Source organism: Lithobates pipiens, unplaced genomic scaffold (assembly GCF_037356315.1).
Source record: "Lithobates pipiens isolate NorthernLeopardFrog02 unplaced genomic scaffold, aLitPip1_a1.2 Scaffold_23, whole genome shotgun sequence".
NCBI classification, from domain to species: Eukaryota; Metazoa; Chordata; class Amphibia; order Anura; family Ranidae; genus Lithobates; species Lithobates pipiens.
Genome location: NW_027507785.1, coordinates 277,312,879 through 277,337,127, shown reverse-complemented (window position 1 = coordinate 277,337,127; position 24,249 = coordinate 277,312,879). Strand labels below are relative to the sequence as shown.

General features: G+C 42.2%; 1 protein-coding gene across 1 annotated transcript; it reads right to left on the bottom strand.

Annotated features, from left to right (window-relative positions):
* Positions 1 to 7,331: 7,331 nt before the first annotated feature.
* TMEM59 (transmembrane protein 59) lies at positions 7,332 to 24,233 on the bottom strand. Its single transcript, XM_077453285.1, is given in 9 exon segments — positions 7,332 to 10,375; positions 10,377 to 10,490; positions 12,936 to 13,044; positions 13,248 to 13,347; positions 13,446 to 13,527; positions 15,121 to 15,273; positions 15,380 to 15,474; positions 22,001 to 22,106; positions 23,994 to 24,233. Coding segments are annotated over 9 exon segments (1,026 nt in total). The 5' UTR covers positions 24,219 to 24,233; the 3' UTR covers positions 7,332 to 10,333.
* Positions 24,234 to 24,249: the final 16 nt, after the last annotated feature.

Sequence of the window (24,249 nt, the reverse complement as noted above, 5' to 3'; positions counted from 1 at the left end):
GTTTCTCTACCCAACATTTCAGGTTCCTGGTCACTACCGTAGCTGCCATAGCTGGTTTTAGACTGACTGACGCAGCATCCCAAGCCTTTTTAAGGATGGAGTCAGCTTTTTTGTCCATTGGGTCTTTAAGGATCCCCATATCCTCAAAGGCTAGATCCGTTCGTCTGGATACCTGCGAGAAAGCTGCATCGACTCTGGGTTTCTTGTTCCAAACCTCTGAGTCCTTATCTTCGAAGGGAAACCTTCTCTTGAGAGCTTTAGAGAAGAAAGGGGCTTTTTCTGGGTCCTTCCACTCCTTTCTCACCGAGTCTGAGAGGACCCTGTGGACTGGAAAAACTCTCCGTTTTGTTTCGTCCAACCACTGGTACATTTTGTCATGAACTGACAGTTGTACTTTTTCTTCTTGAATTTCCAGAGTAGTGTAGATTGCTTTAAGAATATCATCTACTTCCTCTAGTGATAGCTTGAATTTGGAGCCCCTGCTATCTTCTTCCTCTTCCTCCTCCTCAGAATCCCTGAAGGAGATGAGAGTACTACCCCCTTCGACTCCAGACTCTTCAGTTTCCACCTGTCTGGATGACGACGCCCTGGGGCTGGGCGGCAAGTTCTGAGGCTCGGTCTGTGCGGGAGGGTTTTGTATCAGGATGGACCTGACTGAACTCAAGGAGTTTGTCAGCTCTTTAACCGAAGAAAACAAATCCTTATATTGTTGAGATGTTTCCTCTTCCACCAATTCTCTGATACAATTTCTGCACATTGCCTTCTGCCATGAATCTCTGAGGGGGGTCTTGCAAGAAGGACATTTTCTCTGACCTGGTCTAGCTTTTCCTAGTGATTTTTCCTGAAACGACATACAGGTTTAACTCACTAAAAGCTCTCAACAACCAGTTGCTTAACACCAGGCCAGTGCAGAGACCCACCACCAAACAGACCACTAGTGAGACCCCAGAACTAGGCTGCAAACGGTCAGAGCGAAGTCCACCTCTGACCTGCAGCGACAGGCCCCCAAGAGGGGGGAACAGACAAAGACATAGCCCAACAGTAAAGCAGAGGGTGCCAGTGCACCTTACGTACCTGGGCTGGACCGGTGCTAGGGGCGCCTGTCTTCGCCATAGCTGGCTTACACTCTTCCATCGTTTGAGTGAGGCAGCTATCACAAACAGCTCTGTCATTTTAAATTTTCCCGGCCGCCGCGTCATCAGGGCCGGCCGGAAGCGGAAGCACGCGGTCACCTGACCCGCCCCATGATCCCTGCGTTCCAGGCGCTTGAACCACGGCGCCACACCCACCTCAGAGCGCCCGCGCGTCACCGTGAACGACGCCGTCGCCCGGGACCCCGCGCCGAAAACGGAGCCATGCCGCTGACCTACAGCGGCCTCCGCCAGCAACAGAGCCCTCCTTGCGCTAACCAGCGGACACCGGGCACCCGACGCCGGCACTCCGAGGGTCCTTACTCCCATGAGATGGCGGGACCAGGAGCTCCAGGAGTCCTCTCCCCGTGGAGATGCTGCTGGGGGTCAAAAAGAAACAACCTGCAACGAAAGGTAAGCCTTACTCCCCTGCAGAGAGTGTAGCTCTCCCTGGTTCAGGCACATGCTTCCTCCAAGGAGGAAACACAATAACTGAAGCCATGGAGGAAGAGGAGGTGTTTTTAAAGTGGGCATGTGTTTCCTAATTACAAGGTGGAGCTACACTCTCTCCGGGGTTGTCCTGAAAGGCGATTTGAGAAAAATGTGCCATCTGTCGTACCACATCGAGGGCATACTGCAGAGGGCAATCTGTTTAATTTGTATAGTAAACATGGTGTAAAGTAGGATCTATATAACAATTTTGTCTGCATCACCTTATCACGAGAAGAAATGACTGAGGGGACCTGGAGGGGAAGAACTTCCTGCCAGATGTCCTCTGTCAATTCAGGGATGTCAGCACTCCATTTATCAGCCGTACTGCTAAGCCTATGAGTTGTAGAATGTAGGAGGGATCTATAATAAGCTGAAACCAGTTTAGTGTGAGAAGAATCTGTCAGCAATCATTCTAGTGGAGTGAGTTGAACAACTATGTTACGAAGGCCAAACTACGTTGCAGCAGTGTGACATATCTGCAAATATAGAAAAAGGCCGTATTGGGTAGGTTATATTCCCAACAAAATTCCTCAAAAGGGCTGAACACATTATTTGAAAATAGGTGCATGATCGTTTTCACTCCCCGTTTAGGCCAAAACCCCCCATCAGTTCTATGGTAGAATTCCTGCAAATTTGGATTTCCCCATAGCGGGGTATTTGGTGAGTAGGTATTGCGTTCGTTGAATGACAGCATTTTAGTGAGCCTAAAAATCCATAGGGTCATCGCTAGTATAGCCGTGCCCTACCTCCCTCTAAGGGACATACGATGAATCAAGTTTTGAAGGGATTCATATGAGGTGAGCACAGCATTGTTGGTTTCAGGATAAAACCACCAGTGCGCGTGGGCCAACTGTGAGGCGATATAATAGGTTTGAAGGCAAAGTAAAGCTAGTCTGCCCTCCATCACTGGCAACTGTAGGGTGTTTCTCGGGATCCTAACTGCTTCCCCCCCCCCCCCCCCTCCAAATGAAAGTGGTGAGAATTGAGTCTATTTCCTTAAATTTGACCTTATTCACACATACTGGCGAATTACCCGGGATGTACAGAAATCGCAGCAAAAAGATCATTTTAAAAATGTTTATCCTACCTAGCAGTGTTAGGGGGAGGTTGGTCCACGTCTTTAATGTGGTTCTTAGTCTTCCGATAAGAGGATCTAGGTTAATTTTGGTGTAGGAGATTGGTTGTTGCATCATAACCCCCAGATATCAGAAGGAGCTGACTATTTGTAAGGGACAGGAGGGAGGTAACACTATTGATGTTGCTTGGTCTATCATAAACATAATGGATTTGTCCCATTTAACCTGGAACCTAGAAAAGTGTCCAAACCTCCTAATAATTTCCAGCAGGGTTGGGAGAGACGATTGGGGGGCCGACAGGTAAATCAATATATCAGCGTATAAAGATACCTTTTCTTCCAGACTCCCAATCGTCAATCCCACTACCTCCCCACTAGATCTTATTAGCGCCGCCAGAGGTTCTATCGCCAATGCAAATAGCAGCGGCGACAGGGGACATCCCTGTCTAGTGCCTCTCTTTATCAGAAAGGGATCAGACACAGCCGCATTTACTCTTAGTCTAGCGGTGGGTTTTGAGTAGAGTAGCTGCACCCACCTGATAAAGGTGCCACCAAAACCAAATTTTGCTAAAAATTCCAGCAGATATGGCCATTCGACCAGAACTACTTTTATTAATGGCAACCAGAGTAGACCCATAGAATTGTGCATCCACAGTCCAGCTCTTTAACCGGTGTTCCCCATCTGTGGACTGACAGGACACTCATGCAAAAAAAATAAAATTAGATGGCAAACCTCCAGTCTTACCTTAGTCACAAAGCTGGGCTTAGTCGAGATCCAGGCTTTACCTGTCATGGTGGACATCCCTCCTAAGGGTTCAGCAGGGTTCGATTAACCATAGAAATGGGCCATCTCCATGGACCTCTATAGCACCCTGCAGCTAAATAAATACACACATTGAACTGCATGCCAAAGTAAGCAACTAACCCGGGATCCAGTGCCCAAAGCAAGTATTACAGGTCAGTCCTACACAGAGGAACGGATCCAGAAACTGCTCAGGGCCATAAGCAGTCAGATCTTGATAGAAGCTTCAGAGAGAAAAAAAAATGTAATGGTTTAAAAATAAAAAATAATAAAAACTTCTCTACAGCAGAACAGGCCCAATCACCAAAAGGTAGCCTGCACATAACCCATGCTCTATGAATACCAGTCCTGAAATATATTAAGATAACCTATAAAATCAGAGGTGGAAAATAGTGGGACTTTAAATGAAGGATGTCACTGGAGACAGATATTTCATATAGTGTTTAAAAAATAAAATACAATTTTATATATATATATATATATATATATATATATATATATATATATATATAATAATTATATATACACATACATTGGAACATTCCACATACAGGCGATACACATTTTAAAGTCCCACTATTTTTCTCCTCTGATTTAATATGTATACCAGGGATGGAGGTTTGACATTGTGGTGGTGGTCAGGTTACACCCCTCTTTTGTTCATTATTAAAGTGGAGGTTCACACAAAAATTGAACCTCCGCTTTTCGGAACCCCCCCTCTGGTATCACATTTGACACCTTTCGGGGGGGGGGGGGGTAGTGCAGATACACAAGACAGGTATTTGCACCCACTTCGGGGCATAGATTCCCACAGGAATCGACACCTCTTCCCGTCCCCCCGCGCTGTCTGCTGGGACATGCACAAGTCCCAGGAGATAGCAGCGATCAGTTAAAATGTGCAGAGTGACTCACGCATGCACAGTAGGGAACCGAGAAGTGAAGCCACAACACTTCCTGATTCACTCACTGAGGATGGCAGCGGCAGCTGCAGAGAGCCGAGTGACTGATCGGCTTCCGACATTGCTGGACCCTTGGAAAGGTAAGTGTCCATTTATTAAAAGTCAGCAGCTGCAGTATTTGTAGTTGCTGGCTTTTAATATATTTTATTTTTTTATTTTTTAGGTGGACCTCCTCTTTAAGATAACCAGTTTTGTGAAATCTGGCCCCTTGATATGCCCATGATACAAAACACATCTAAAATATGAATTCCAGGTAGGGCTCAGTTTACAGCTATGCATTTATTGGCGCTTTTTGCAGAAATGTATTACAGTTCATTTAACATGGTTTCCTATGCGACACGTTCACATCTATGCTTTTTCCAGGCGCATCTTTTTTTTATTAAACACAAACAGTGCTTTTATTTTTGCTTAATAGACTTCAATGGAGAAGCTGCAGAAAAGCATGTAGTGCGTTTTTTGCATCAATTTTGCCAAAATTTGCATTTTTATCAGAAGGATTTACCCCCTTAATGACCAGGCCATTTTTTGCTATACAGCACTGCGTCGCTTTAACTGACAATTGAGCGCTCGTGCGTCACTGTACCCAAATAAAATTGATGTCCATTTTTTCCCACAAATAGAGCTTTCTTTTGGTGGTATTTGATCACCTCTGCGGGTTTTCATTCTATAAACAAAAAATAAAAATAAATAAAAACACTAAAAATGTATTCATCAGTTTAGGCCAATATGTATTCTGCTACATATTTTTAGAAAAAAATAAAATAAATAAAATCGCAACAAGCACATATTTGATTGGCTTGCACAAAAGTTGTGGCGTCTACAAAATAGAGAAAAGATTTAGAGACTTCTTGTTTTTACTAGTAATGGTGGGGATAATTGATTTTTTTGCGGGACTACAACACTGTAGAGGACAAATCTGACCCCAAGTGACACTTTTTGGTGACCAGTTACACCAATACAGTGATCAGTGCTACAAATATACACTGATCATTGTGTAAATGGCACTGGCCGGGAAGTGTTCAACACTAGGATCAAAGTGTTAAGTGTTCCCTAGGAAGGTGCTTTCTAACTGTCAGGGGTTACATACTTACTGGGAGTAGAGAGAGATTTCTGTTCCTGGTCACTAGAAACATCTGATCTCTCTCTCTCTCCTGCCCTGTTAGAACGGGGATCCGCCTTGTTTTGCATAAGCAGATCCCCGTTTGGCCTCTCTTTACCACCATCACGGATGGCCAGCAGACATTGAGTCCACCAGACCCGGAGGCGAGCTCCCACAATGGGCACGTGCCTGCTGTATCTAATGCTTGGACAGATGTACAGGTACATCAGTTTGTACAGCCAGTCCACCCTGCTGCACAATATGTGCGGTTTGGAAGTGGTTAATCTGCACAACAACAAATTGCCCAAAAGAAAAAAATAAGCTTAGAAATGCAAATAGCTTTAAAATCACATGAGCAAAAAATTCACAGCAAAAAGCACTGCAGAAACAATCAAAAGTGCAACTGCATAGGCGTGAACCAAGCCTAAACCGAACTAATCTTAAAAATACCCCTCCTAACACCCAAGCTTGCTATTCTGTGTAAAAAAGATAAATATACCTACCTATTTTCATGCCACTCTGGTCTAGTCATGTGATCTCCAGTGTTAGGCAGCGGCCAGCTAAAGGGGAGGGAAGAGCGTACTCAACAGCTGGTAATTCCGGGAGCAGTGGCGTCACCCAAAGGCCCATCTGTTTTTTGGCGCTCCCTCCCCTCCCGCGGCACTGGCTGACATAAGAGAGCCAGATCATGCGACAAGACCAAAGCGTTATGAAAATAGATAAGTAGGTACAGTACATCTCTTTTTACACAGGTTAGTAAGCAAAGGAGTATGTTTAAGATTTAACCATATCCAAGAATCCTACTTTAAATTTAAATAATTGCAGCTCATTGTGTAAAAAAAATAAAAAAAATAAAAAACAGTGCTGGAAGGCTGATGGGGAAATTGCATATTTGCTTATTAACGTTGTCTCACAATATCTACAGTGTCCAATGTCCTGATTACCTTTAGCTGACTTCATACCAAAGAAACTGAATTTCTAATTGACCAAGTCCTTAAAAGGTCATATTGCTTACAAGTCATATATACGTTAATGTTTCTCAACTCCAGTAAAGTACCCCCAACAGGTCATGTTTTCAGGATTTCCCTCAGATGAAACGGCTGTGGTAATCACTAAGGCAGTGAAACGGATCAATCACCTGTGCAAAATAATGGAAAGCCTGAAAACATGACCTCTTAGGGGTACTTGAGGACTGGGTTTGAGAAACGTTGCCATTTACTATAGCTAAAACTTGGAATATTAAATCCCGTATCAGAGCTGCGATCATGCATGTATCTGATCATCTGTGCCACGCCAAAAGAAACGGGTGGGATCCCGTGGTGAAACAGCATCTTTAGTCAAGTATTCTTTTTATATTTTTGATTATTACATTTATCATCTGTATCGGTCATTACCGATTAAATGTTATAAGTATTTGTGTGATCTCTTTCTGCACATCTTGAACACAACCCCAAAAATGTAAACTATCACATAACTGTGATAAAATAAAGGCCATATGTCAATAAGCACCAGGAGTCTGGAATGGTTACTTTATAAAAGTATCAAACATATACTGCAGCATTGATATACTGCAGGGATATGCAATTAGCAGACCTCCAGCTGTTGCAAAACTACAAGTCCCATCATGCCTCTGGGTGTCATGCTTGTGGCTGTCAGAGTCTTGCAGTTCTACAACAGCTGGAGGTCCGCTAATTGCATATCCCCAATATACTGTATGTCTTTTACTCACAGATTTTACCACTGGACAGAATAAATAAAAGTCTCACCAAGAAACTCACAGTTTGTGATTATTTATTACAGGAAAACTGTATAATTACACTTCAAACCCCTTGTAAACATTTAGATCCTCATTACCAAATTGTTTTATAATCTGTTGGTAGCGGTTTTCATCCATTAGGTTTCTTTAAGAACATATTAGTTTGTGTTACATCACTGGACATCTTATACCTTGGTCCTCTAGTAGCAAAAACTTATGGCTCAGCTGTCCAACTCCATTACAAAGAGGCTGCGAACAGGCCAGATTTTGGGTCAGTAAAATGATTTTCTGTTGATTGGAGATGAACCACGACCTTTGTGAGTGGAGATAAACAGAACACCAATGCCTTACAGCAAGCAGAGATGATTAACATAGGGGATGTGTGTTCCACCAGTCGGTGTAAAACCACAAGGTCAAAAAATCCCTACCAATGGAGAGCTTCTTGAGAACATTCGATCTGACTAAAAAGGTGTAGCTGGTTATATGGAAAAATCCACATTTATGTACTACACAAAAGGCAAGACCAGTTATCCACAATGTTCTCAAGAATCTCAAAACTCTCCTAGATACTAGAAGACCTTTACATCAAGCACTTCACCAGGTTAAAGTTAGAACAGCAAGATACATTTTAGATTGCAATCTCTCAAACAGCTTTGTTGTAAAAGGGGCATTATAAAACACTAAAGCATAGTCTCAAACTTGCGGCCCTCCAGCTGTTGCAAAACTACAAGTCCCATCATGCTTTTGCCTGTGATAGTCATGCTTATAACTGTCAGCCTTGCAATACCTCATGGGACTTATGGTACTATATGGCAGTTTTGCAACAGCTGGAGGGCCGCCAGTTTGAGATCCCTGCACTAAAGTTTAAAAATGGACCACGCTGTACCAACATCTGGCTAGAGAAATGCAGAGGGTCATATATGTAGGACTGCAAGAATGTGTCTACAATAAAGAGTAAGACGTGTCATGAGAACTTTGAGGGGGAAACACACCAGAATTCAGAGGGGAAAAAAAAAAAAAAAAAAACACACAAATCAGAGAAAGCAAATGGACATTGACTGCCCATGTTCTTTACAAGGTCCAGACTAGGTTCCATGGAAAGAAGCAGATTGCAATGCTACAACCCCTATCCCACACATAAAAAGGATGACGATCAAACGCCCATGCCTGGACACACACTGTACTTGCCATTTATAGAATCAATGAAAGACAGGAGGTCCAGCACTGGAGCAGCTTGAAGTAAAATCATAGAATTTATTACAAATCCATCAAGACATAAAAAAAAAAAAAAAAAAAAACTCCTACAGCAAGATTGACACGTTTCAGCCACCTGTATGGGCCTTAGTCATAATAAAATGACCAAGGTCCATATAGGTGGCTAAAACATTTCAATCTCACTGTAGACATTGGATTTATAATAAAGTCTACGATTTTACTTCAATCTTTCATCAAGACTAAGTTCCATACCGGGAGCACCACTGAACCTCCCCTCCCCTTCACGGGACCCAGGAGTAGGAAGCCCTGAGCTACTTTTCGAAAATGAGCTCAAAGCAGAAATGGCAGCCCCAATCAGTAATAAAATACAGAGATTTAAAAAAGAAAAAAAAAGACTTGCAGGGTTGCGCCTTTAGAAAAAAAAAAAAATAAAAAAAAAAAAAAAGAGAGAGTCAAGCAGGCAACCCACACTTCTGCATGGTGTTCGCCTACCTACCAACAGTGCATGAGTAATAGTATTTTACATGCAACAGGAGAACACCAATAAAGTGTATGTCAAACCAAATGTAGTTTTCTTTTGTTTTTTTTATATTATTAGCTTTGGTTAGAACCTCGGTTTTGATTTTTTACTGCTATATTGGCTCCCTCATAAAGATTTTTCTCTTTTACAAGCCTGGCTCACCAGAGAAGAGGCGAAAATATGCAACAGCAACATTAGAAATGAAAATGCCTTCAGTGAGTAGGCAGTAAGCACTTCATCTTCACAATAAATCTTAGAGTTAAGCAAGACAAACAAGAGAATTAAGCAGTTTCATTTTACTAAACATACCAGGACAGGTATGGAAAACGTGATCCTTGATGTGTGGCATACATACACCAGATCCCTTGCAGTAGCAAAGTCTCTATTAGCTTTTGTTGCTTAATTTCCCTGTTGTAGATTGTGCTTCACTTCCTGCATGGTGAAACTTGCCACGTAAAAAGGAAGAGGGAGGAAATCTGTCACAGAGCTTGCAATAGCTGTAAAAAAACAAAAAACCTACAGAGGCTCTAATCCTTCCTGCTCTATCCAAAACTAAAAAAAAAAAAAAAAAAAAAAAGTTGTTTTGACAATACATACACTTAATTCTTAAAATGCCATAGAAGGTGTCTGTGCAATTCAAAGCTCATCAATCCTTATGCAAAGATCCTATGCTGAAACAGTAAAATGTATCCTACCTCTAAGAATAAACTGCGTTTATAGTACACTTCAATGGCTGACTCATTTTCCGGCTCATTAACAATGGTGCATTGTATGTAATGCTCTGCTGCTTTCTGGTAGGAATTATACAAGCAAGCTTATTACAGGTCACCGATTCCTTTGCTAAAGTTCACAAGTTCCCATGTAAACAAACACAAAGTGCTCAGTGAATGTAACTGTGTGAAACAGACACATTGGCAGTTTCATCCAGGACTTGTGTGTCACGTAGGAGAGGCTTGAAAAGCAGATACAGATTGATGTATCATTGTATCCCACCTTCGGATAAGAACAGGTTTACAGTCAATGAGACCAGGATGCAAAATCAGGAGAATATTCACCCAGCAGCAAAAAGATTATGCAAAAGACTAGCTGTGCAATTAGATCCAGTCCTAGATGGTAATATATAACTCAGATTAGAGAACCCCGTATCCCACACACCACATGGAAGTTGTTAATCTGATGGAGAGTTTATAGAAGTCTGTAGTTTCTCTAGAAATCCATAGCGCTACAGGGCGCCCGCCCCTTGTACATGGTCACAGGAAGCGATAATTGAAGGCTGCGTGGCTGGTTATATGGCAGACTTGGCCAAGTCTACCTTTGTAGGCAAAGGGACCCGCTTCTTCATTTTCCTGTGGGACGCCATGAACGACCACCAACGATGCAGGAGGGTACTTGTATAGCTTCTCATCATTTAGATATTCAAGATCCCCATATATACTCAGCTTCTGAAAGAAAGAGTCGCACAGCTTTGCTGTTAATAGTCTTAACACATCATATTTGAACAATTTACTAAAAAGGTGGAGCAATGGATTTGTTTTGTTTTTTTTAATGAGTAGTAAAGCCATTATATTTAATAGTCCCTTATCAATGTATGTTTTACAATAAAGAAATTTCCCCAAAAAACAAAACAGGAACTGCAGTGTGCTCACATAATGAGAGAGAGAGATATTGTTAGATAGATGGATGTTGGGTGGGGAAGAGAGAGAGGAGAGAGAGAGAGAGAGAGAGAGAGAGAGAGAGAGAGAGAGAGAGAGAGAGAGAGAGAGAGAGAGAGAGAGAGAGAGAGAGAGAGAGAGAGAGAGAGAGAGAGAGAGAGAGAGAGAGAGAGAGAGAGAGAGAGAGAGAGAGAGAGAGAGAGAGAGAGAGAGAGAGAGAGAGAGAGAGAGAGAGAGAGAGAGAGAGAGAGAGAGAGAGAGAGAGAGAGAGAGAGAGAGAGAGAGAGAGAGAGAGAGAGAGAGAGAGAGAGAGAGAGAGAGAGAGAGAGAGAGAGAGAGAGAGAGAGAGAGAGAGAGAGAGAGAGAGAGAGAGAGAGAGAGAGAGAGAGAGAGAGAGAGAGAGAGAGAGAGAGAGAGAGAGAGAGAGAGAGAGAGAGAGAGAGAGAGAGAGAGAGAGAGAGAGAGAGAGAGAGAGAGAGAGAGAGAGAGAGAAGAGAGAGAGAGAGAGATGGATGGATATAGAGATAGTTGAAATAGAGACACATAGAGATAGAGACACATAGAGATAGAGACACATAGAGATAGAGACACATAGAGATAGAGACACATAGAGATAGAGACACATAGAGATAGAGCACATAGGAGATAGAGACACATAGAGATAGAGACACATAGAGATAGAGACACATAGAGATAGAGAACATAGAGATAGAGACACATAGAGATAGAGACACATAGAGATAGAGACACATAGAGATAGAGACACATAGAGATAGAGACACAGAGAGAGACAGAGCGAGAGACAGAGAGACAGAGACAGAGAGACAGAGAGAGAGAGAGACAGAGACAGAGAGACAGAGAGAGAGAGACAGAGAGAGAGAGACAGAGAGAGAGAGACAGAGAGAGAGAGACAGAGAGAGAGAGACAGAGAGAGAGAGACAGAGAGAGAGAGACAGAGAGAGAGAGACAGAGAGAGAGAGACAGAGAGCAGAGAGAGAGAGACAGAGAGAGAGAGACAGAGAGAGAAGACGAGAGAGAGAGAGAGAGAGAGAGAGAGAGAATCAGGAATTGGAGTGGGTTCTGACCATGCAAACACTATGGGGGAGAATTAATAAAACTAGTGCACGCAGATTCTGGCGCAACTGTGCACAGTAACCAATAAGCTTCTAGGTTTTATTGTGAAAGCTTAAAGGGGTTGTAAACCCTCATAGTTTTTCACCGTAATGTATTTTATGCATTAAGGTGAAAAAACCTTCTGTAGTGCTGCATCTATTGTCTGCCTCTACCCTGCAAAAAGATGTGCATTTATTTCTTTTTTTTTTTTTTTGTAAAAGGGGACCTTAGCCTTTAAATTAACTTCAACAGAAAATACACACTTGCATAATACTTAACATTACATTTCTGAACATTATCCATTAGCAATAAGACTGCAGTCATTTATCTTCTTGACATATGACACTAATATTTGAATATTTCTGGTATATGTACAGAAAGGTACCAGGATTAACTGATAGTAGCCATGGCAAACCACAATCACAAACATTTGGCCTAGGTCCCAGAAAGCTAGACTAGTTTTTCTGCTGTTCAAAATACCAAAACAAGAATAAAGGCGACACAGCTTTATAAAAGCAGCGCTATACAATGTGAAACTCCAATTGGGATCAATGCCCTATACCTTTATAGAAGAAGTGCTTAAACAATATCACAGAATAGTCAGCTAAAACCCCCTATAGTTGAAAGTATATTAATGATGTCAATAGCATTTAGTGGAGATATAGGAAACCCAATGAAGGAGCGCTTAATATGTAACCAAGTAAAATAAAAAGGTAGAATATATTTCTGTAATGAACTAGAGGATTTTGCCAAAGGGTATTAAGGTGATATTGCTGTGAGCAACAGGGGGTATGGCAGCAGCAACTCTTTTCTCTTTTCTAAAATAATGTTATACCATACATGCACACTGACTAACTGCCCAAGAAAGTTTTTTTTTTGTTTTCTGACATCTCAAAAACAAACCTGGATTGATCACTTTGTAGTCCTGCCATTTTCAGTTCACACTTTGTAAGTGTAACCCAGCACTTGCAAACTGCTCAGAATAACTAGGCAATAGTATTGCCTATATGTTGTTTACATCAACGTTTTAGCACTCCTCAGTCTTTATGTAGTATGTCTGTGGCACTGCGAATAAAATAGCATCAGGAGGGTACTCTCTTTGGACATATACACAGAACTCACCTCAGAAAGTACACACTGATCAGATGCGGTAGCTACTGTAGCACAACAAATCCAGAGCAGAACCAAGATAGAAAGAATCAATGTGGCTGTGAGGAGCCAGTTGGAATTCCTGCACAAAACAAATACAAACTAATGTAATAAGTAGAGTATAATCATGGGGGTGAATTTCTAAATATATTATACACACATATACATACATACATACATACATATATATATATATATATATATATATATATATATATACATACATACACACACACATATACACACACACACACACACACACACACACACACACACACCACATACATTGCTAGACACTTCATAATGCTGGCTCCTCTTTCTAATTCCATGAAATCGCCTCTTTTGCTCCATGGTCCCTCTCCTGCACGGTCTTCAGGTACTAGGTCTGCCAAAATACAAGACACAATCTGTCAAATCCATGACATTAAACTGGAGGAAGACTGACATATAAACGAGATCGTAATATCTTGTATCAAGACTTACTTTGAACAGTATCCAGCAAGTTGCCTCTTGCAGATGGGTTTTCTGAGTACAATGGTGGCATTTGCTGAATTTCTGGTGGAGACTAACCAGGCAAGGAAAAAAAGGAAATCATTTTCAGTAATTAAAATGGAAGTAAACCCTTCCAAACAACTTTGACCTACAGGTAAGCCTAGATTAAGGCTTACCTGTAGGTCCAAGTAATATCTCCTAAACCTATATGGTTTAGGAGATATTTGCCCGAAAATGGGCACCGCTGTCTACGGCGCATGCGCCGTAGACAGCGGCGCGCAGGCGCACTAAATGCGGCAAGTCCAAGAATGGATTTGCCAAATTTGTCTACTCCCGTGCGCATGCGCGGGAGTGACGTCATCGCGGCTCCGGCGAATGGCAGCGTCGGAGCTCCGAGACGCGACTCCCGTGCGCATGCGCGGGAGTGACGTCATCGCGGCTTCTCCGCTGTCATTCGTCGGAGCTGCGAGAGACGCCACAACCAAGATGGATGCGGCGGACTACAGGTGACAGCGGCGACTTCGCTGGCTCCTGTGTCAGGTAAGTGACACATAATGAGCTACTATGCGATGCATAGTAGTCCATTATGCTTTACCTTTGCAGGGAAAAAAAGAGGAAGTAAACCCATCAGGGTTTACTTCCTCTTTAAATACTCTGCCAGTCCCAAAAGACATAAAACACATTGTAAATAGAAATAAAGTAGCAACGTAACACTTGCCAACCGCCCCATAGCAGATTTACTGCTACAAGGGTTGCCGTGCAGAATCACATATGTGATTCTGCACTTCTGGGTAGAGGGCACGTGACTTGTCACAGCAGAAGCAGATCAGATCTGCCAAATAGATTTTAACTGGATAAGTGGAAGTTACATGCTTTAAAAAAAATTTTTTACAAAAAACAATGTCCCCAGTTTAGATCCGATGTCAATAACGATGAACAGCGCTGCCCGCCATCTGACAGTTAGCTAATGGGCAGGGTTACCAAGTGACCCCACCCCCCCCATAACAGCACAGACCCAATTTGGGCTGGGTCAGTAGGCGGCAGCATTTAGCGTGGTTGATGCTGGATCTACACTGGGTGGTACGGTTTCGTTTTTTTTTTAATAAATGGAATGTTTTTTTATATTTTTTTAACTTTTTAGTGAACGAGCAGAATTAGTCATTCATATAAGGGGTGGGATCTTGGGGTTAGTAAAGTGGGGTTCCAGATTCCGATGGTTTTATTTTTTTTACTTTCAGCTATCAGCAGTGTACTCTATTAACTGTTTATTTTGCTGTGATTGGCCACAGCTGATCACATGGCACAGATAGGGACTGATTTTTCCCATGTAATCAATCACAGCTAGCAGCACAAAATGGATGGTTTGAAAGGAAGCTATCCATTGTTTACAACGGTCATGTGACCTGCTGTGATTGGCAACGGCGGTCAAAAGGTACTGGCAGCGGGCAGGTACGGTGATCAGTCATCGGCTGTGTCTAGCGTAGTGACAGATCGCGCCATGTTCACCCAGATCGAGAGGCCTGCCTGGCTGTCACTCCTCCATAGGCTTGGTGGGAACCAGTTAATCTCAAAGCCACAGAGGTAGAAATAATACACATAATTACAATTACCTTATCCCATGTATACATTGTTGTAAAGGTGTATAGTTTATTTCTCCTGCACATACCTGTACTATCAGAATACGCCCATTATCTGCTTGAATGTAGAATGTCCACGACGATGATATGAAACTTTGAGCAGAATCCATCATGTCACTCCAGAAAGCTTTCACCATAGTCAGAGGGAAGAGGACATGTATACGAGGCACCATGTCTGAGAGCTGCAAATATTAACAAACATCATCATGAAGACCATTACAGAAAGTCGAGCCATTTTAACAAAGCATAAAAGAAGCAACATTTTAATTAATCCAATGTAGCACCAACCTCTTCTTGACGCTTCTCTGCAAAAGGCATCTGGCTGTTACAGCCCAGGATACAAGCATACTGCTCATTGGACTGGGGGTAAGCTTCTGTACAGGCTGTAGGAAAAGGCAAGGAGAGATGTTACACAAAAATTAGGCCAGGTTAACACCAACAGTGTCTCTCATATGTATGGACTTATGATGGGTTGTAAAGAAGAAGTTCATCTTTCATAACATGTCACACCCATATTCAGGGTGTAACATGTTACGACTGTACTGGTCCCCGCAAAAATCACACGGTTCAGCAGCCTTTGCAGCTGACGGCTTTTAGTTTTCAATCACTTACCATGGTGCTGCGATCACTGTGGCAATTCATTGAGTCTTCCTGTCAGAATGTATCGGCTTTCTTATAAAAAAGGTACAAGCAAACCGATACACTGACAGATCTGAAGGAGACCTGCATGGCACCAGCGATCTGTTGATCGCTGGTGTAAAACTTTATAGGCTCCCCAAAAAAATAAAAAGCACTTTTTTTTTATCCTGCAAAATATATGCATTTATTATTTTTGTCAAAAGGTGAACTTATCCTTTAACAAAGAAAACACACCACACACACACACACCACATATATGGACACATAGTTCTGGATATGGATGTTGCAGTTTCTCACTGGGTGAGATAGAAGCAGTCACATTGCTATGCGGCAACTGAATCTTTACCCCGCGTTCAATCTCTTATTAACCATTTGCCGCCCACACTATAGCCGAAAGTCGGCTACAGCACAGGCTTAAATTGCCAGGAGGGAATCCATAGACGTTCTCCCACTTCCTGGAGCACGGTCTGTGATAGCAGAGTCCATGAGACTCGGCTGAGCATAGGTCAGGTAAAGGGCTAATCACAGCAGGCCCTTTACCGTGTGATCAGCTGTCAGCCAATGACCGCTGATCACGGAAATAACAAAACAGATGGCAGTTATTTTTTTGAAGCCGCAGCTTCTGTGCCACCTATCAGTGCCCAACAGAGCCCCCTCATCAGTGAAGGAGAAAAATTACCTGTTTGAAAGACACTGAATATTTAGTTATAACAATTTTGCAAAGTGGAGCACTGAAAGCTGAAGATTGGTCTGGGCGGGAGGGGGGGCGGGGTGGTGGTATAAGTGCCTAGTAAGCAAGTGGTAAACCATTTAGCGACCAGCCGCCACAGTTGTACTGTGGCAGGTTGGCTCTCCTTGAAGTCATACTAATATGAACGGTAGTCATTGGAAAGCAATCGTCATGCAACTTTGCAGTCTTAAGTCGTATTACAACTTCAGGAGTTGATGGGGGTGTTTTTTTTTTTTTTTTTTTTTTTAATTGGTAAAATGGTTGGAGGAAAAATTAGAGACAGAACTTGCCAATATTTACACAGACTGGGTTAGTATATATTTTCATTTAAGGCATAGCACGCTCACTTTCTTTATATTCCAAGTACCTTGGGACTATAGCAACAGCAGCCAGACAATGTGATCTGCTTTAAGACAAGGGCTTTTCCGGAACACTTTGCTTATAAGTTTAAAATTTGTATTTTTTGCTAGGAAATTACTCAGAACCCCCAAACATACACTTATTTTTTAGCAGAGACCCTGGAGAATAAAATGGCGACCATTGCAAAATTTTATGTCACACCATATTTGCGCAGCAGTCTTACAAACGCAATTTATTTGGAAAACACACTTTTTTATTCAAAAAACACACAACCACACAGCAGTAAAAAGTTAGCCCATTTTTTTTTTTTTAATAATGTGAAAGATGTTGTTATGCCGAGTAACTAGATACCCAATATGTCATGCTTTAAAATTGCACACACTCGTGGAAGGGCAACAAACTACGACACTTAATCTCCATAAGCAATGCTTTAAAAAATGTTTTACTGGTTACCTGTTTAAAGTTACAGAAGAGATCTAGTGCTAAATTACTCTCACTGTAACGATTTTGGCGATATCTCACATGTGTGGTTTAAAAATCGTTTACATATGTAGGTGCGACTTGCATATGTGTTGGCTTCTGTGCGTGAGCAAGAAGGGACAGGGCACTTTAATTTGTTTCTCATTTATTTAACTTTTTTTTTTTGGGACGGTGTAAAAATGAAAAGTATCACTTTTATTATTCCGATTACAAGGAATATAAACATTGTAATAGAAATAAGCATTACTGGTGCTCTTTATTGAGAGATCTGGGGTCAAAGGTTTTTTTTAAAAGGTAAAAGTAATTTTGCCTTTAAGAGATGGAAAAAAAAAAAAAAAAAATCATCCCTTTAAGGCTGGAAGGCATGTCACTCTGGTCCTCCAAGGGCACAGCTCTAAGTGCAGGCTATCCTGCCCTGGCTTCCTGGGCAGCCACGGAGAGGTTTGGATTGGTGCCACTGTTCAGCGACCCATCGCAATTTGCTACTGAAGTGACGTTCCTTCGCCGCCATCTTGCTACACCCATCCACAGTAAGGATATACTAAGAACGGGGAAAGCGGACATGTTACACCCACCGGAGTTTACCGTTATAAATACGTGTAAAATGCTAAAGTCAGTTTCTATAGTGCAATACAGGACTTGCTACTCCGTCTGACTACTTAGATGTTGAATTTTAAAAGCAGCGAACTTGTGTTAGATTAGCAAACCTGTGAGATGAGCAGGGTTGCCGCTGCTTTTAAAATTCAACATCTAAGTAGTCATACGGAGTTGCAAGTCCTGTATTTCACTACAGAAACTGACTTTACTGTTATAAATATGTGTAAAATGCAAAACCCCGATGGGTGTAACATGTCCGCTTTCCCCTTCCTTATTGTGGACGAGTGTGGGGTGTAGCAAGATGACGGCGACGGAAAGTCACTTCCGTAGCAAACCGAGATGGGTTGCAGAATGTCGTTACACCGGGCTTACTGGACCTGTTGCTTAAGACGACCAGGAAGTGGCAGGAGGGGGGTCACCTCTCCGCCACCTATAAAAGTAATCCTGTGGAGAATCTGCAGCTGAACTGTATGGCTGAATTCACAATCACACAGACATTGCATGTGAGCTGCACAGCAAAGCGCTGCAAATTACATGTGATCTTTGGCATCGCACAAGTGTGAACCGAGCCAAATACTAACCATGGCACTGACCTAGGTCTATCCTTGATTTATTTACATTTTTATTTTTTAAACAGCTTCCTCTCCTGCTACAAAGTTCAGAAGAGGAAGTAAACACATGGACGGGCTGCAGAGTGATTGATCAATCAGAGCCATCACATAGATGAGGTGATCCGGGTCCTGATCGTTAGTGTGAGCGCGCAGCACAAATCGAGGTACGCACATATGCGGCCCCACAGAAAAAAGCCCAGCCCAATGAGGCTGCAATCTGCATATATGCATACAATCAGTGGGAAGGGCCCAGCAGAGATCTTCTGCACAGTTTCAGAAGTACGTACAAGGAATGCACTCCGAGTACAGCAAAGAATAGGACTTGTTGCATGGCTGTAACCAAACTGGGCAGACCATGTTTTATAAATAGTTGATGGAATGCAGTAAACATCTCCGGGCAATGTAAGCTTTCAAGTTTTGCTAAATTTTCACATAGCGGCGAACAAAGACTAAATGTGTCACACTGTGCTTGTGCAGAGTACAGCAACAACTTTAAGTGGATCTTCAGTCATTTTTCTTTCAACTTTCCAGCCATTAAATCTTCTGCCCTTGTGGTTTTAACGTTGGATAGTAAAACTTTTTTTTTTGCCAATAAATCCCTTATACAGCCCACTTCCTGTTTGTCTGGTCATCAGGCTAGACCTAGCCCCCCTCTCACAGAGTTTGCTGGGGGGGGGGGGGGGGGTGTCATAAGAGGGCCAGTGAAAGTTGCAGAGCTGGAGTTAAAATTGATGCAGTCAGACTCGGTGCTCGGCGCAATATCGCAGTCCCACTAGAAAAAATAAAAATATCCCCTAGTTTGTAGAAGCTATAACTTTTGCGCAAACCAACCATTATACGATTCTTGGTATTTTTTTTTTTTTTTTACCTAGTATTTTTTTCAGCTGGCATATGCTGTATCCAAATTTGATAGATCTGTGCCATTTTCACCACACAAGACACTTATCCTCCGCCCTGCAGCTGGCATACCACACTACCGCACAGTGGTGAATAATCTTAATGGTGCAATGATAGAAACGGACCAAAAGCCTTAAAGGGGTTGTAAACCCTTGTGTTTTTTAACCTTAAATGCATTCTATGCATTAGGTGACAAACCTTCTGTAGTGCTTTTGTCAGTTAAAGTGACACAGTGACATATTGCAAAAACTGGCCTGTCAGGAAGGTGGTGAATTCTGTCGGGGCTGAAGTGGTTAAAGCAGTATGCAAAGCAACTGAAATTGCACCATCTGTGGATTTGTTTGCTCGATAGGAAAACCAAATACTTATCCAGATCACAGAAATGTGCAATTCCCATCACCTGAAGCCTGGGACATGCAGTTCTAGGCACCAGGCAAGAGGTTTTTTTATTTATTTATTTTTTTACATTTCGCTTTGCAATCTATACATCACAGGAGCTTCTCTAGCACAGATACAATTAACCTGGATGACTCCATAATGACAATCTCACCTGAGGGCATAACTGATACTAGAAGGGCCACACATATAGTAAGAAGTCACACCACAAGGGCTTCTCTCCGTCTGCCATCTCTATCCTTGGACTCCTCCAGCCTTCAGTTCTTAAAGTTCCTAACTCCATCCTCCAATTCTTATAATCCTTTAGTTCCTATCTCCAAACTCTTCCATCCTTTAGCCATTGGCCCCCTCCACTCTACCTTTATAATAATTCATGGATTCCTCCATCCCTATCCCTGAGCTCTTCCATGCTTCGACAGAGCAGCTCCGGTCTTTGTCCGCCTCAGTGATATGATGATGTTTGGCATCTATTTACTCCTCAGCGTAACATCTTTTATAATTTTACCATAAAACTGGGTTATGTATGGTGTTATTTTGCATTAAAAGAAATTGCTAAAAATGAAAATTTTTGTGACAAAAAAATTGCAACATCCACTTATTCTCTAGGCCTTCTGCTTATAAAAAAAAACAACACACACACACACACACACACACTAAAACCTAATAAAAATGCATTGAGATATAGATATTTGTATTTATTTATTAGGGTTGCAGTGATACTGGAGTATTTGCACAAGTATCAGTACTCGCAAATGCACCGATACCTGAAAATCTCGGTTCTTTGAGCTGTCAGCGGGTCTGCCCAGTGTTAAAGAAGTCCGGTAATTGGAGCCGTCAAAAAAAAAAATAAATAAAAAAAAAAAAAAAAAAAAAAAAAAAAACAGCCAGCAATGTTTATTAAGAACATTGCTCAGCCCTGAAACACAAATAAAAAGAAACATTGTTTCTTTTTGTATATTTCTGTTTCTTCATCTGCAGATCAAAGGGATTAACAAATGTTCCTCTGTTTAACCCCTTATTAACCCTTAATTTACTCTAATCAGCCTTAATTAACTCCCTACTCTCCTCCATTTAATTATTATTTTCCTATTTTTTTCTTTTGTTCCTGTCTATTTTATAAAAGATAAACAAACATTTCAAACTTTTGTTTGCTTTGTTAGTAATTTTTTTTACACATTTCACATTGAAAAAGCGCAAAAAAAATAAAAAATAAAAATATCAATTTATAAATAACTTTTCAATGCTTTGTACCATTGCTGACAACTGAAGTTAAAACAAAACAGTTGCTGTAGGTATGGGCGAGTACTTAAAAAAATAAATATAAATGGTATTGTGCACCCCTAATTAATAATAATTTAAAATAATAATAATTTTTATCAGGCCAAGTAGATTGGGACCTCAATTTAGTCCCTTGGGCACATTTTTTTTTCATTTCCACACCACTGAGATCAACAGGGATGCTTGTCTTAAGATATAATATAAGGCTCTCAAAACACATTGTGATGATAGGAGTTAAAACAACTAGACGTTAAATGTAAGCATGTTACTGCAGATTTTTTTTTTTTGTTTGTTTGTTTTTTTAAACAGGTATTGGGACAATAGTAGTAGATTTAAAACAAGATGATATTGCAGCTTATCACAATGCCACCAAATAAACTTCTGCTCTGGGATTCCACAGTGGCAACTGCATGGGCAAATAGCCACAAGAGATCCACCGCAGGGCAGAATGAGTAATTCCAAACTCTAATTTACCCACTTAGTAGAGATCACGTCTGGTGCTGGAATTACAAAGCAGCAATTTCGGCAGCAAACAGGATTCCCAACTTTTTCTACACTGGCCATGTAAATTATATATTTTTTTTTTTTCAGATTTCAGTTCTTAGACAGAACAGCATGGCAGAGAACAAAGCTACTACACCACTATGTGTGCCGGTTCTGCATCTAATCTCTGACTGCCCCCCATATCAGTCCTTCACTTACCCTATATTAGAATAGATTATAAACACAAGTGTACTTCAGTACTGCATTCCATAATGCCCTGTTACCAACATTACAGTGTGGTGTCGCAAGCCCAACAAAACCAGATTTGTAATTGGTTGCTAAGAGTTCATGTACGATTGGCATTTGATGTGAAATTACAAAATCCCTCAGTATATTGGCCTAAAAAATTGCAAGTACGCTCTTCGTATGTATCATCACCTGATTCACATTCCAGCTTAGTCTTGTTCAAGTCTTCTCCAATCCCCGCAAACTGACAGATAGAGAAAAGACGACATCCTCTATGACAGGCAAAGAGCTCCTCCTCCTGTACAGCAATAGAGGATGTTATTTATGATAATATTATAATAGGTATTTATATATTGCAGACAATTTATGCAGCACTTTACATATTGTACATTCATATATCAGTCCCAGTTCTCAAGGATCTTGCAATTAAAAGGTCACTAATGCCCTATTCACACTGCCGCAACTTGAAAGTCGCACAATTTCAGGAAATGCCTGCGTTTAACCTTGAGGCGCATAGACCTCAACTCACATCAAAGTCGGGTCAAAATAGGGCAGGGACGATGAAGTCGCACAAATATGAATGGTCCTCATTGAAAATCATGGGGTACAACTTGTCATGCAACTTTAGTCCCAAGCCAAAGGACAAGTCGCACAAGTGTGAAAAGGGCCTAACGCACATGCATAAATACAACAGACATACTAAGGTGAATTTAGACAAAATTTGGAGAGGAGACAGTTAACCTAGCAGCACGTCATTGGAGTGTGGGAGGAAACAGGATCCAGGTACACCCATGGAGAACAGAACACTTCAATTTCTATCATTTACAAGGTTTACATTCGGCCTCAGTACTGTCCCTATTTGGAATACTAACCTCACCTATTTCTATTAGTCACACACTACCACAAAGATATTTGGTATATAAAAGCAAAACAGAAATCACACACAGTTTCCTAAGGTAGCCAATTATACAACCCCAGTTAACCACTTGCGGACTGCCCACTGTAGATATACTGAGGCAGGGCGGCCACTCTGCACCAGATCACGTACCTAGTGACACTTCCAGGACTGGGGCGGACGCGCCGCCTGCGACCTGCTCCTGCTGTGATCTCACACAGCGGGAGACCAGACCATGAACTCGATGTCCGCCAGCACCCACAGATTACACAGGCAGAATGACAATCTGCCTATGTAAACAAGGCAGATTGTCATTCTATCAGATGGGAAGGCACAGATCCTGTGTGTTTCTGCTCAGCAGGAACAGGTTCCTTCCCTTAGTCAAAGCACCTCCCCTACAGTGACTAAGCACAACTTAGGCACGCAGTTAAAGAGGAAGTAAACCCTGATGAGTTTACTTTCTCTTTCATTACCTGCAAAGGTAAAGCATAATGGACTACTATGCATCTCATAGTAGTCCATTATGTGTCACTTACCTGACACAGGAGCCAGCAAAGTCACCGCTGTCCCCTGTAGTGCGGTGCATCCATCTTCTCGTGGGTCTTGCTACTCCGCCGCTGTCAACCGGCGAAGCCGCAATGATGTCACTCCCGCGCATGTGCACGGGAGCCGCCACTAGCGGCATATCGCCATTGACCGCGGGCGCGCTCAGTGCACCGTAGACAGCGGTGCCTGTCTTTCGGCAAATATCTCCTAAACCGTTTAGGAGATATTTCTTGGACCTAAAGGTAAGCCTTAATATAGGCTTACCTGTAGGTCAAAGTTTGTTGTAAGGGTTTACAACCACTTTAACCCCTTTGATTGCTGAGGATAATTGGAAGACTCTGGACAGCTGCACTCCAAAAAAAAAAATCTACACCTATTATTTGGTCAAAGCTGCACAGTTTGTCTTTATCTCCATCTACCTGATTAGGCGTTTTGCGGTGGAGGTGAACTAACCCTTTAAACCTCTCGTTACGCTGCGATCGCCGCCCCAATCTCAGGCTTCCAGGTGGAGTACATAGTAAGTACAGCACTGGGATGTACACAGGGACATCATCACCCCCAATGGCTGCACTTCTGATCTATATATTCATGATTGATTTCCCACATCTGCCTGTCTGTGTCCAGAATAAGCTGCAGAGAGAAGCTCCATGCCGGATGTTGTGCTCAGATCTGCACCCCGGCCATGGATGTTTATGTTGTAGAACTGGAGGAGGCGGAGCCCGGCGTGTTTGGTCTCACACTCACCTCAGGGTAGGTGTGCAGGGGGTAGGTGCCCTCACAGACATGGTGGCAGGACGAGCTGTCCCCCAGAGCGGTGTCCAAGGAGCCCAGAGCCCCCCAGCTACAAAACAGCAACAACGCTGCGCTGCAAAACATCCGTGATGCCGCCATCTTTCTCCTCTCAATCGCTTCCGGATACTGCAGCCGCGTCCTGACGCCAAGCACGCCGCTTGCGTTGGTCGGTGTCATCAGGGCGCGACGGATACCGGAAGCGGATGTG